This window comes from Staurois parvus, unplaced genomic scaffold (assembly GCF_062004578.1).
Source record: "Staurois parvus isolate SC_StPar_1 unplaced genomic scaffold, SC_StPar_1.0 ptg001789l, whole genome shotgun sequence".
In the NCBI taxonomy this organism is placed as follows: domain Eukaryota; kingdom Metazoa; phylum Chordata; class Amphibia; order Anura; family Ranidae; genus Staurois; species Staurois parvus.
Window position 1 is genome coordinate 106,581 of NW_028319585.1, and position 13,420 is coordinate 120,000.

The 13,420-nt window shown below is 48.1% G+C and overlaps 1 protein-coding gene across 2 annotated transcripts in view; it reads right to left on the minus strand.

Annotated features, from left to right (window-relative positions):
• Positions 1-13,420, minus strand: part of FRMD5 (FERM domain containing 5) — a 170,408-nt gene that overhangs the window by 49,992 nt on the left and 106,996 nt on the right. For both annotated transcript variants that reach the window (XM_089663860.1, XM_089663859.1), the window contains exon 9: positions 5,148-5,211. In XM_089663860.1, the coding sequence (XP_089519986.1) occupies positions 5,148-5,211 (64 nt within the window). The remainder of the gene's footprint in view (positions 1-5,147; positions 5,212-13,420) is intronic.

The window sequence follows — 13,420 nt, forward strand, 5'->3', positions numbered from 1 at the left end:
TGGGGGGGATTTGTACTGTCCTGGCATTTGGGGGGATTTGTACTGTGCTGACATTTGGGGGGGATTTGTACCGTCCTGACATCTGGGGGGATTTGTACCGTCCTGACATTTGGGGGGGATTTGTACTGTGCTGACATTTGGGGGGGATTTGTACTGTCCTGACATTTGGGGGGGATTTGTACTGTCCTGACACTTGGGGGGATTTGTACTGTCCTGACATTTGGGGGGGATTTGTACTGTCCTGACATTTGGGGGGATTTGTACTGTGCTGACATTTGAAGGGATTTGTACCTTCCTGACATTTGGGGGGATTTGTACCTTCCTGACATTTGGGGGGGATTTGTACCTTCCTGACATTTGGGGGGATTTGTACCTTCCTGACATTTGCGGGGGGGGGGGGGATTTGTACTGTCCTGGCCTTTTCAAACTTTTTGCCCGGGGTTCCTCGAAGATGAAAAAGGTTGAGGACCACGGGCCTTACGCATACCCCCCAGTATTGAGGGACCGGGGACCTGAACGCTGCTGTGCTCAGGCAGCATTAGGGGCCCCGTCACACCCGCCTCTCCCACAATCCCTCCGGAGCTCCCAGATATCAGTGATCCCCATTGTGTGTATACCTCGGGTTCTGTACATATACACATCAGTCATTCAGAGGAGGTATATATAAATATGCAAGAAATGATGCAAGTCTCCTAAAGTTTATCTAAACCCAAAAAAACAAAAATGTATCATATTGCAGCTTACCAATCCCCACAGGTGGTGGCTGCATTAGTTTTCTTTTTTTTTTAAGTTTTTCCCCCCTTTATTTTCACCTGGTGATCCTGCCAGAAAGTCTGTTATTTTTCAGCTTTCTTTACCAGACCAGCGAAAGTGTCAGTTAGGGGGTTGAGACAAACCATTTAGCACTGACAGGGGTGCTTACAATGATCAGCTTTTATTTATTTATCCCAAATGGAAAAAAAAATCGTCTTATAAAGTGTGAGCTGAGGGGTTCAGTTTTCATTGGTTAGGCTAGGTTTAGACATCGCAGCGCCTGGATCTGCGTTCCAGAGGCATTTAATGACAGGCAGTGAGGAGGGGATGCCAACTCATCGCCTGTTTTAACCCCTTAAATGCTGCACAAACACGCCACAACTGCATGCACTGCACACGGCTGCGAGGTGGATGTAGCGGGTCCCCGTCAACTGGAATTGATTGCGTTTGGTGACAGTACTGCTCGCCAAATGCGACAAGCATCATGGCATTGGCATATGAACACCCTGGTCCATGGGCCTTGCAACTTAATGGGGCAGTAAAAACAGGCCTCAATGGTGTGTTTTTACCATCCCCAACCGCAAGTCCCTTTGTCAAGTTCATTCAAGAACTTGTTTAAACTAGTAGTGGGGTGTTTTTACCGCTCCCCTAAAAGCTGCAAAGGCAGCAGACTGTGTGTTCACATGCTGCAGGGAAGATGCTTTGCTTTGCGTCCGCATCAAAAATCTCCCGGTCGCGTTTGGAGGGAAAACCACCCATTCAAGTCAACAAGAACGCGCCGCAACTGCCCTACAACTGCGCGCAATGTGCGTGGTTGCGGAGCACGGTTGGGCATTCACAGGGTTAAGATAGCAGGTGAGAAGTCGTTGTATCGCAAAACTTATGCAGGCCATACATGGGTCGAATTCCAAACGTTTTTTCATCCGAAAATCGGAAACGCCGTTCGCTCGGTAATCCGATGGCGCCATCATTGATTTTGAAAATCGGCCGACCGAGTCATAAAGTTCACCCCATATAACAGGCGAAACTTCTGTTCCCTCCAGGTCACGGCTCGCGCGCATATTCTTTTTGGAAAAACGATCGTACGATTTGACCATCATTGAGTCGGAAATCGGTCGTTTTCATGCATTTTCCAACATGTCCAATCACCGAAAAGGGGAGGAGCCACGAAAATCGGCCGGTGCCAATCACCCACTAACAGAGTGAATATCGGCCGATTATTCTTAGGTCCGATTTTCGGACTTAAAACTTGGTCGATTTTCGACCCATGTATGGCCGGCCTTAGCCTGAGTCTGCTCGTCCATCTAAGTCTAGGTTCATACCTATGCAAGTTGCGTTTGAGCCATTTCTGCGTTGCGTTTTTGATGCGTTTTTCATGTTTTTTTTCTTGTTGCTAGGCAGATTTAAAACGCAAAAAACACCCTACATGCTTTTCTGCAGCGTCTATAGAACCAAAATCGCAACTTTTTGCGTTCAAAAAAGTCCCCGCCCCTTTCCAAAACACGCAGCGGGTGAAAACGCGGAGATGTGAACGTGTCCCATAGGAGATCATGGTACATGGACTGTACTGCGTTTCTGCAAAACGTGGCAGAAAACGCTTAGGTGTGAACTTAGGTGGCCATAAGTGATCGATTTTTTTTTTCTGACTGATCTCTCCTGATAAGAATAATCGATCTATAGCTGACAATCCATACAATCGATATGTCACACACAGGGAAGTGACTTTTGTCGATAATCAGAAGATACAATTGGAAGCAGGGGCGGACTGACCATTCGTGCACTCGGACACTGCCTGAGGGCCCGGGGTCAGTAGGGGGCCCCATGAGATGCCCCTGGTACCTTTCATAGGCTTTTTTGGGTGTGGTTTGAGTGTGGGTGAGGACACAGGGGCCCCATGATCCCCTATTGCCCGGGGGCCCCATGAGTTGTCAGCTATCAGTTGCAACACTATTTCCGCTCTGCAATCCCATAATCCAATCGATTGAAATCTGATCGAATTTGTGACCAAAACATCACAGTGCTGCTAATCAATGCAAAAGGGTTAATAATCTCCCATCCTGGCCGATTAACTCAGTTTGATCGAATCTGATCTAATTCTGATCGATTGATCAGAAGGGAAGTGATGGCTATTCAATTGTTTTGACGACTCAATCATTTTGATCAATCGCAACTGGACAATGAAATCGAAGCGCATATGACAACCATCACACTTCCCCCTCCCAACGGGGGGACAATGCGAATGTCCGAGGGTGGCTACGCTGCTCCTCCAATCATAAAACGGTGTTGTCACCCCAAGGGCAGACTGACAACTCATGGGGCCCACGGGCAGTTGGGGATCATGGGGCCCTCGTGTCCTTGCCCACACTCAAAGCACACCCAAAAAAAGCCTATAAAAAAGGTACCAGGGGTGGAAAGACAACTCATGGGGCCCCTGGGCAATTGGGGTTAATGGGGCCCCTGTGTCCTTGCCCACACTCAAAGCACACCCAAAAAAAGCCTATAAAAAAGGTGCCAGGGGTGGAAAGACAACTCATGGGGCCCCTGGGCAATTGGGGATCATGGGGTCCCTGTGTCCTTGCCCACACTCAAAGCACACCCAAAAAAAGCCTATAAAAAAGGTGCCAGGGGTGGAAAGACAACTCATGGGGCCCCTGGGCAATTGGGGATCATGGGGCCCCTGTGTCCTTGCCCACACTCAAAGCACACCCAAAAAAGCCTATAAAAAAGGTACCAGGAGCCCCCTACCGACCCCGGGCCCTCGGGCAGTGCCCGAGTGCTTGAATGGTCAGTCCGCCCGTGTCACCCTATAGCTGGCCATATAGTGGTAGAATTTCACGTGAAAATGTTTGTTTTTGAAACGTTCGTTTGATCTTGTGGGGGTCAAATCGACATTCGTTTTCGGCTATTGTGACGAAAAAATTCGAAGCAGCAGGATGGAGAATTGTCCTCGGATTTCTAACAATGTATCTGATTTTTGTTCATAAATTTACATTTTCATTCCAAAATTAAAAGCAAAATTAAAATTTTGAAGGGATTGGTATTCATCAAGCCTCTCTAGGCCAGGGGCGGCCTGACCATTCGGAAACCCGGGCACTGCCCGAGGGCCCGGGGTCAGTAAGGGGCCCCATGAGATGCCCCTGTTACCTTTCATAGGCTTTTTTGGGTGTTGTTTGAGTGTGGGCGAGGACACAGGGGCCCCATGATACCTGTGGGCCCCATGAGATGCCACTGGTACCTTTCATAGGCTTTTTTGGGTGTGGTTTGAGTGTGGGCGAGGACACAGGGGCCCCATGAACCCCTATTGCCCGGGGGCCCCATGAGATGCCACTGGTACCTTACATAGGCTTTTTTGGGTGTGGTTTGAGTGTTGGCAAGGACACAGGGGCCCCATGATCCCCTATTACCTGTGGGCCCCATGAGATGCCACTGGTACCTTTCATAGGCTTTTTTGGGTGTGGTTTGAGTGTGGGCGAGGACACAGGGGCCCCATGAACCCCTATTACCTGTGGGCCCCATGAGATGCCCCTGGTACCTTTCATAGGCTTTTTTGGGTGTGGTTTGAGTGTGGGCGAGGACACAGGGGCCCCATGATCCCCTATTGCCCGGGGGCCCCATGAGATGCCACTGGTACCTTACATATGCTTTTTTGGGTGTGGTTTGAGTGTGGGCGAGGACACAGGGGCCCCATGATCCCCTATTACCTGGGGGCCCCATGAGATGCCCCTGGTACCTTTCATAGGCTTTTTTGGGTGTGGTTTGAGTGTGGGCGAGGACACAGGGGCCCCATGATTCCCTATTACCTGGGGGCCCCATGAGATGTCACTGGTACCTTACATATACTTTTGTGGGTATGGTTTGAGTGTGGGCGAGGACAGAGGGGCCCCATGATCCCCTATTACCTGTGGGCCCCATGAGATGCCCCTGGTACCTTTCATAGGCTTTTTTGGGTGTGGTTTGAGTGTGGGCGAGGACACAGGGGCCCCATGATCTCCTATTGCCCGGGGGCCCCATGAGTTGTCAGTCCGCCCCTGCTCTAGGCGTTATGTAAAGGGATTTTCTGTAAGAACGTTCGTATGACAATCCACCAGCGTTCGGCCAGCTTTAGGCAGGAAGGGTGTTACTGGCAGGATCTCCAGGTGAGACTAAAGAAAAAAAAATCCTTAAAAAGAGAAAACTAACGCAGCCACCACATCCAAGGATGGGTAAGCTGCAATATGACCTTTTTATTTTTTGGTTTAGATACGCTTTAAATGTTTTCAGAATAAATCAGGCAATATAAAGCTCCCAGTCAGTTAGTGTATATATATGTAAATGAATATATTCTCTGGTCACCCTGTATATATACCAGTCCATATGTATATACCAGTCTGTCAGGGTATATATTGACATTTTACCTCCTTCTCTCTCACATATAAATGAAATGTTTTTCCTTCAAATTTCATTTTTGTGGCATCGCTCCTGAAATAAAACAAAAATAAATAAAAATCACAAAGACTTTCACAGGGAGAGACAAAAACGACAGGACAAGACCAGTGCATTGTGGGAAGAGCGGGATGACGGCGGCCATGGAAGAGGGTCATCACAAAGGATCACATGATGGAGCGGAACCATACGAAGGGATACGAGGAGATACAATGAGATACAATGAGATACAATGAGGTACGATCTGATACCATATGTTTGGCTGGATGTGGTGAATTCCTCCTACTTGTGTAACCTTCACATTGCTGCATGAGAGTGGGCTGTCATTACCTAATGGAAGAGCCCTGTGTGTAGACCAGGATCAGTCAACTTCTATTCTGTACATTTTTGGTGCAGTTAAATGTTTATGAACAAGTCCAGAAAAAGTATACAGTAGTTAATAGTATAGAGGAGCTTGGTTATGGCCCGAACCCATGAGGAAACTGTAAGTGCTGGTCCAATCCGCTGGGGGCAGGGAATACCCCACCCCTTCCCCCCATGCATGAAGGGACGGGGATGATATAATTGACCTAATATAGCCCCATGTCACCGACCTAATATGGCCCCATGTCACCGACCTAATATGGCCCCATGTCACCGACCTAACATGGCCCCATGTCACCGACCTAACATGGCCCTATGTCACCGACCTAATATGGCCCCATGTCACCGACCTAATATGGCCCCATGTCACCGACCTAATACGGCCCCATGTCACCGACCTAATACGGTCCCATGTCACCGACCTAATACGGCCCCATGTCACCGACCTAATATGGCCCCATGTCACCGACCTAATATGGCCCCATGTCACCGACCTAATATGGCCCCATGTCACCGACCTAATATGGCCCCATGTCACCGACCTAATATGGCCCCATGTCACCGACCTAATATGGCCCCATGTCACCGACCTAATACGGCCCCATGTCACCGACCTAATACGGCCCCATGTCACCGACCTAATATTTCCCCATGTCACCGACCTAATATGGCCCCATGTCACCGACCTAATACGGTCCCATGTCACCGACCTAATATGGCCCCATGTCACCGACCTAATATGGCCCCATGTCACCGACCTAATACGGCCCCATGTCACTGACCTAACATGACCCCATGTCACCGACCTAATACGGCCCCATGTCACCGACCTAATACGGCCCCATGTCACCGACCTAATATTTCCCCATGTCACCGACCTAATATGGCCCCATGTCACCGACCTAATATTTCCCCATGTCACCGACCTAATATGGCCCCATGTCACCGACCTAATACGGTCCCATGTCACCGACCTAATACGGCCCCATGTCACCGACCTAATACGGCCCCATGTCACCGACCTAATACGGCCCCATGTCACCGACCTAATATGGCCCCATGTCACCGACCTAATATGGCCCCATATCACCGACCTAATATTTCCCCATGTCACCGACCTAATATGGCCCCATGTCACCGACCTAATATTTCCCCATGTCACCGACCTAATTGGGCCCCATGTCACTGACCTAATATATCCCCATGTCACCGACCTAATATGTCCCCATGTCACCGACCTAATATGGCCCCATGTCACCGACCTAATATGACCCCATGTCACCGACCTAATTGGGCCCCATGTCACTGACCTAATATGTCCCCATGTCACTGACCTAATATGGCCCCATGTCACCGACCTAATATGGTCCCATGTCACCGACCTAATTTAGCCCCATGTCACCGACCTAATATGGCCCTATGTCACCGACCTAATACGGCCCCATGTCAGCGACCTAATACGGCCCCATGTCAGCGACCTAATACGACCCCATGTCACCGACCTAATACGGCCCCATGTCACCGACCTAATACGACCCCATGTCACCGACCTAATACGGCCCCATGTCACCGACCTAATACGACCCCATGTCACCGACCTAATATGACCCCATGTCACCGACCTAATACGACCCCATGTCACCGACCTAATACGGCCCCATGTCACCGACCTAATACGTCCCCATGTCACCGACCTAATATGGCCCCATGTCATTGGCCTAATATGGCCTTATGTCATAGACCTAATACAGCCCTATGTAATTGATCTAATATGGCCCCATGTTACTGATTTAATATGGCCCCACGTCACAGACTTAATATGGCCCCAGGTTACTGACTTAATATGGCCCCATGTCACTGATTTAATATGGCCCCATCTCACCGACCTAATATGGCCCCATGTTACTGACCTAATATGGCCCCATGTCACCGACCTAATATGGCCCCATGTCATTGACTTAATATGGCCCCATGTCACCGACCTAATATGGCCCCATGTCACCGACCTAATTGGGCCCCATGTCACCGACCTAATATGTCCCCATGTCACCGACCTAATATGGCCCCATGTCACCGACCTAATATGGCCCCATGTCACCGACCTAATATGGCCCCATGTCACCGACCTAATTGGGCCCCATGTCACCGACCTAATATGTCCCCATGTCACCGACCTAATATGGCCCCATGTCACCGACCTAATATGGCCCCATGTCACTGACCTAATATGTCCCCATGTCACCGACCTAATTTAGCCCCATGTCACCGACCTAATATGGCCCCATGTCACCGACCTAATACGGCCCCATGTCAGCGACCTAATACGGCCCCATGTCACCGACCTAATACGGCCCCATGTCACCGACCTAATATGGCCCCATGTCACCGACCTAATATGTCCCCATGTCACCGACCTAATATGGCCCCATGTCACCGACCTAATATGGCCCCATGCTACTGACTTAATATGGCCCCATGTCATTGACTTAATATGGCCCCACGTCACTGACCTATTATGGCCCCATGTCACTGACCTAATATGGCCCCATGGCACCGACCTAATATGGCCCCATGTCACTGACCTAATATGGCCCCACGTCACTGACCTAATATGGCCCCATGTCACTGACCTCATGGATCTATGTGGTCCTATTAAATCACTGATGTTATGAGCATCCCTGCCTCTTTGTGTATGTGGAGCTGCGGGGTGGGGAATGCCCGGCTGCAGCTGATTAGTCCGGCGCTGACAATTTCCTTCCGGGTTCAGGCTGAAGCTAAGCTCATTACTAGTTAATAACAGAAGTGGAAGAAGAGCGGAAGTGACTACAACGGCACAAATTGTAGAAAACATCTTCACTTTCAGACACAAATGCACCAAAAATGCTAAATTATGAACAAGGCCTAATATTAATCAATGGGAGAACCACTGAAAACTTGCCCAGCCAGTGAGTCGCACTCAGCAGTCTGTGAAGGTCACCCCAAAAATTGATGAATTACAGAACCGAGCTGTGGGGGGTCCTTGTGGGTGGATGGAGACCTAGGACCATGCACCATGTCTGCCCAGGAAGGAGTGAAAGAGGAGGATATGAAGACTGAGAAGGGTGTTGTTGGGGGCTGTGACATTGCTGTTGGAGTGACAGAGCCTAGGAAATGGTTGTGATTGGCTACGGACAGTCAAATCGTTCTCCACGAGTCTAACTACCTTTTCACATTTCACAGACAAACACCTAAGTTGAACTTTATTGCAGATTATAGAGAAAGGCTAAAGTAGAATTGCAGGTTCAATATGACTATAAACAGTTCATGTGGGCCAAACAAGCTACAATATATTGCCAAAAGTATTGGGTCACCTGCTATTCCACACACATGACCTTCATTGGCCTCCCAGTCTTAGTCTGTAGGGTTCAATATTGAGTTGGCCCCGCCCTTTCCACGCACATGACCTTTAATGGCCCCCAGTCTTAGTCCATAGGGTTCAATATTGAGTTGGCCCCGCCCTTTCCATAGACATGCCCTTTATTGGCCTCCCAGTCTTAGTCCGTAGGGTTCAATATTGAGTTGGCCCCGCCCTTTCCATAGACATGCCCTTTATTGGCCTCCCAGTCTTAGTCCGTAGGGTTCAATATTGAGTTGGCCCCACCCTTTCCATAGACATGCCCTTTATTGGCCTCCCAGTCTTAGTCCGTAGGGTTCAATATTGATTTGGCCCCGCCCTTCCCACACACATGACCTTTAATGGCCCCCCAGTCTTAGTCCGTAGGGTTCAATATTGAGTTGGCCCCGCCCTTTGCAGCTATAACAGCTTCAACTCTTCTGGGAAGGCCGTCCACAAGGTTTAGGAGGGTGTCTATGGGAAGGTTGGACCATTCTTCCAGAAGCACATTTGTCAGGTCAGGCACTGATGTCGGGGGAGGAGGCCTGGCTCGCAGTCTCCGCTCTAATTCATCCCAAAGGTGTTCTATGGGGTTGAGGTCAGGACTCTGTGCAGGACAGTAAAGTTCCTCCACCCCAAACTGGCTCCTCCATGTCTTTATGGACCTTGCTTTGTGCACTGGTGGGCAGTCATGTTGGAACAGGAAGGGGCCATCCCCAAACTCTTCCCACAAAGTATGGAGCATGAAATTGTCCAAAATGTTGCCTTAAGAGTTCCCTTCACTGGAACTAGGGGGCCAAGCCCAACCTCTGAAAACCCCACACCATAATCCCCCCTTCACCAAACTTTACACTTGGCACAATACAGTCAGGCAAGTACCATTCTCCTGGCAACCGCCAAACCCAGACCCATCCATTGGATTGCCAGACAGAGAAGCGTGATTGGTCACTCCAGAGACTACATCTCCACTGCTCTAGAGTCCAGTGGCGGTGTGCTTTACACCACGGCATCCAACGCTTTGCATTGCACTTGGTGATGGAAGGCTTGGATGCAGCTGCTCGGCCATGGAAACCCATTCCATGAAGCTCTCTACACACTGTTGTTGGGCTCATCTGAAGGCCACACCAAGTTTGGAGGTCTTTAGCTATTGACTCTGCAGACAGTTGGTGACTTCTGCGCACTGTGCGCTTCAGCATGCGCTGACCCCGCCCTGTCATGTGACGTGGCCTACCACTTGGTGGCTGAGTGGCTGTTGTTCCCAGTTGCTTCCACTTTGTTATAATCCCACTAACAGTTGAGCGTGGAATATTTAGTAGCCAGGAAATGTCACTTATGGACTTATTGCCCAGGTGGCCACCTATCACGGGACCACGCTTGGAGTCACTGAGCTCCTGAGAGCGACCCATTCTTTCACCAATGTTTGTAGAAGCCGTCTGCATGCCTAGGGGCTTGATTGTATACACCTGTGTCCATGGAGGGGATTGGAGGACTGGAATCACATGATATGGAGGGGATTGGAACACCTGAATCACATGATTGGGAGGGGGGGCCCCCATCCATGTCTCCCCCCCTCCATCCATCCATCCATATCCCCCCCATCAATCCATGTCTCCCTCCCTCCATCCATCCATGTCTCTCCCCCCTAATCCATGCATATCTCCCCCCTCCATCCATCCATGTATGTCTCCCCCCCTCCATCTATTCATGTCTCCCCCCCCCTCCATCCATTCATGCCTCCCCCACCCTCCATCCATTCATGTCTCCCACCCCTCCATCCATCCATGTCTCCCCCCCATCCATCCATTCATGTCGCCCCCCCCATCCATCCATTCATGTCCCTCCCCCATCCATCCATGTCTCCCCCCCATCCCTCCATCCCTGTTGTCTCCCCATCCATTCATGTCCCTCCCCCATCCATCCATTCCTCCCCCCCATCCCTCTATCCATGTCTCTCCCCATCCATCATGTCTCCATGCTTTAAGTACCTGTGATAAATAATACATTAATATATTGCTGAGAAAACGCTTTGAACCCCCCCCCCCCCCATAGTATTTCTGGCCATCTTGAGTAAGGGTAGATGAATCATGTATCACTTCCTTCCCGGAATCCATCTGCCCTTAGCTCAGGCAAGCAGGCAGCAAGATGTGCTTATTTAAGAAAACCACCTCCTCCCCTCCTGAAGACTCCTGGGATGTATGACATCATTTGCCTAGGCCAGAAACCAGGAAGTAACTGAAGAAGTGTAAAAAACTGTTTAAAACAAGTAAATAATGTATAATATACTTTCCTATCTATGTACTACTGCTGGCAGGATGAGGAGTCCATGTAGATGGAGAGAGAAGTTCCAATTAACACCCCAACTAGGGTGGCCCCCTCATCCTTTTAAGTAATGTGTTCGGTTTTTGGACAGGTTCTGAGGCTAATTTAAGGCACTAAGTCTCGGTTCACACCTATGCAGTTTGCGTTTGATCCATCTCTGCAGTGCGGTTTGCGTTTTTGTTTTTACTTGTTGCTGGGCACATTAAAATGCAAAACGCATCAAGAACGCACCACATGCTTTTCTGCAGCATCTCCATTGAAGTATATAGATCCAAAAACGCAACGTTGCGTTTTAAAAAGCCCCTGACCCTTTCCAAAAAAAAATGCACCGGGTGACAACGTAGAGATGTGAACCTGTCCCGTAGGAAATCATGTTCAATGGACCGCTGTGCGTGTCTGCAAAACGCACCGGAAAACGCAGAGGTGCAAACCTGGACTAAGTGAGTTTAATTACCGCCTTAAATCAGCCACAGAGCCCGTGTCATTAATATGTGTTCGGTTTTAAAGGGATGAGGTGGCGACCCTACCCCAAAACGCAGGTTGCAAATGCAATGCGCTTGACCGCACCGGCTCGCATGGCACAAGACAACCATGCAATCCTGTCGCAGTGCGTTGTCTAAAACTGGCGCATGTGCTACTTTGGTGCAATCTGAGTCCATTCAAAATGATTGCACCACACGGAAATGCATGTGAATTGTGCAGGAATGCGGCAAACAGACTCAATGGGTGTCCTTTTGCCCCTCCCCCCAGTTATTATCCTTCAATTGAAAAACAGGTGGAAAATTGTCAGCTGAGCAGCCACTGCATCCAATCAGATGCATCTGCTGTACAGGTATCCTGTCCCAATACAATAGCCCAGCAGGAAGATCCATCCACCTGTGCTGTAGAACGTGGATGGAGGAATCTTTCAATTTTTCCTTCATTCAGAACAAAAAAAATAAAATCTAATGGTCCTTTCACACGGGCGTTCTGTTTTTTTTCTTCAGTTCAGTTACTGTTTTTCGAAGAAAAAACGGATGAGTTTACACCCATTTTTCATCCGTTTACATTGGTTTACATCAGTTTTTGGTCCGTTTACATCCATTTTCATCCATCTACATCCGTTTTTGGTCCATTTACATCAATTTTCACCCATCTACATCTGTTTTTGGTCCATTTACATCCATTTTTGGTCCATTTACATCCATCTACATCCATTTTTGGTCCATTTACATCCATTTTCATCCATCTACATCTGTTTTTGGTCCATTTACATCTATTTTTCATCCGTTTACATCCATTTTCATCCATCTACAGCCATTTGTGGCCATTTACATCCATTTGTGGTCCGTTTACATCCATTTTCATCCATCTACATCCGTTTTTGGTCCGTTTACATCCGTTTTTGTGTCTGTTCTGGTTTTTTTGCGTAAGAAAAATAGGGTTTTCTTCCATTCAAAAAAATGGATGTTAACAGATGTGGACATTAACGGATGTAAAAAGATGCTCATCCGTTTACATCCGCAAGTCCCTAGAATTACAAGGAGGTCCGGTTTTCATCCGTAAACGGGCAGATAAAAAACGGACATACAGATCGCCCTGGTGAAAGAGGCCTAACAGTGAACTAAAGTAGGAATCTGATTGGTTGCTGTCGGGTTCACATACATGCGGTGCAGTATATTGCATGTGATGCGCACAGGAACCGCACCGCATTCCTCTGCCAATCACATGCGATTTGTGTGCGATCAGAGCAGTATATTTTGTATGGCTCTAATTGCATCAAAAATGTGCGGGACCCTTTTTGTCGGTCCGCAGTAGAATTGGATCACACGGGCATTCACACCTATGAGATCCGATTCTGCACATCGCACCGTGTTTTGCGGACCGATTTTGGGCTGTTGTTAACTTAACATACACTTTCTGATGCGGTGCGGAATTCGCACTGAAAACGCTGCGAATTCCACACTGCATCAGTGTGAACCTGGGCTTACAGTGATTGAGATTTTATATATATATATATATATATATATATATATATATATATATATATATATATGTTTTTTTTAATTATTATTTATTTATTTTTTTAAATTTTTAAATTATTATTATTATTTTATTTATTTGTTTATATATTTGTAATTATTATTTTTTTATTTTATTTTTTTTTTTATATTTTTTTAATTATTACAATTTTTTTATTTTATTTTTTTT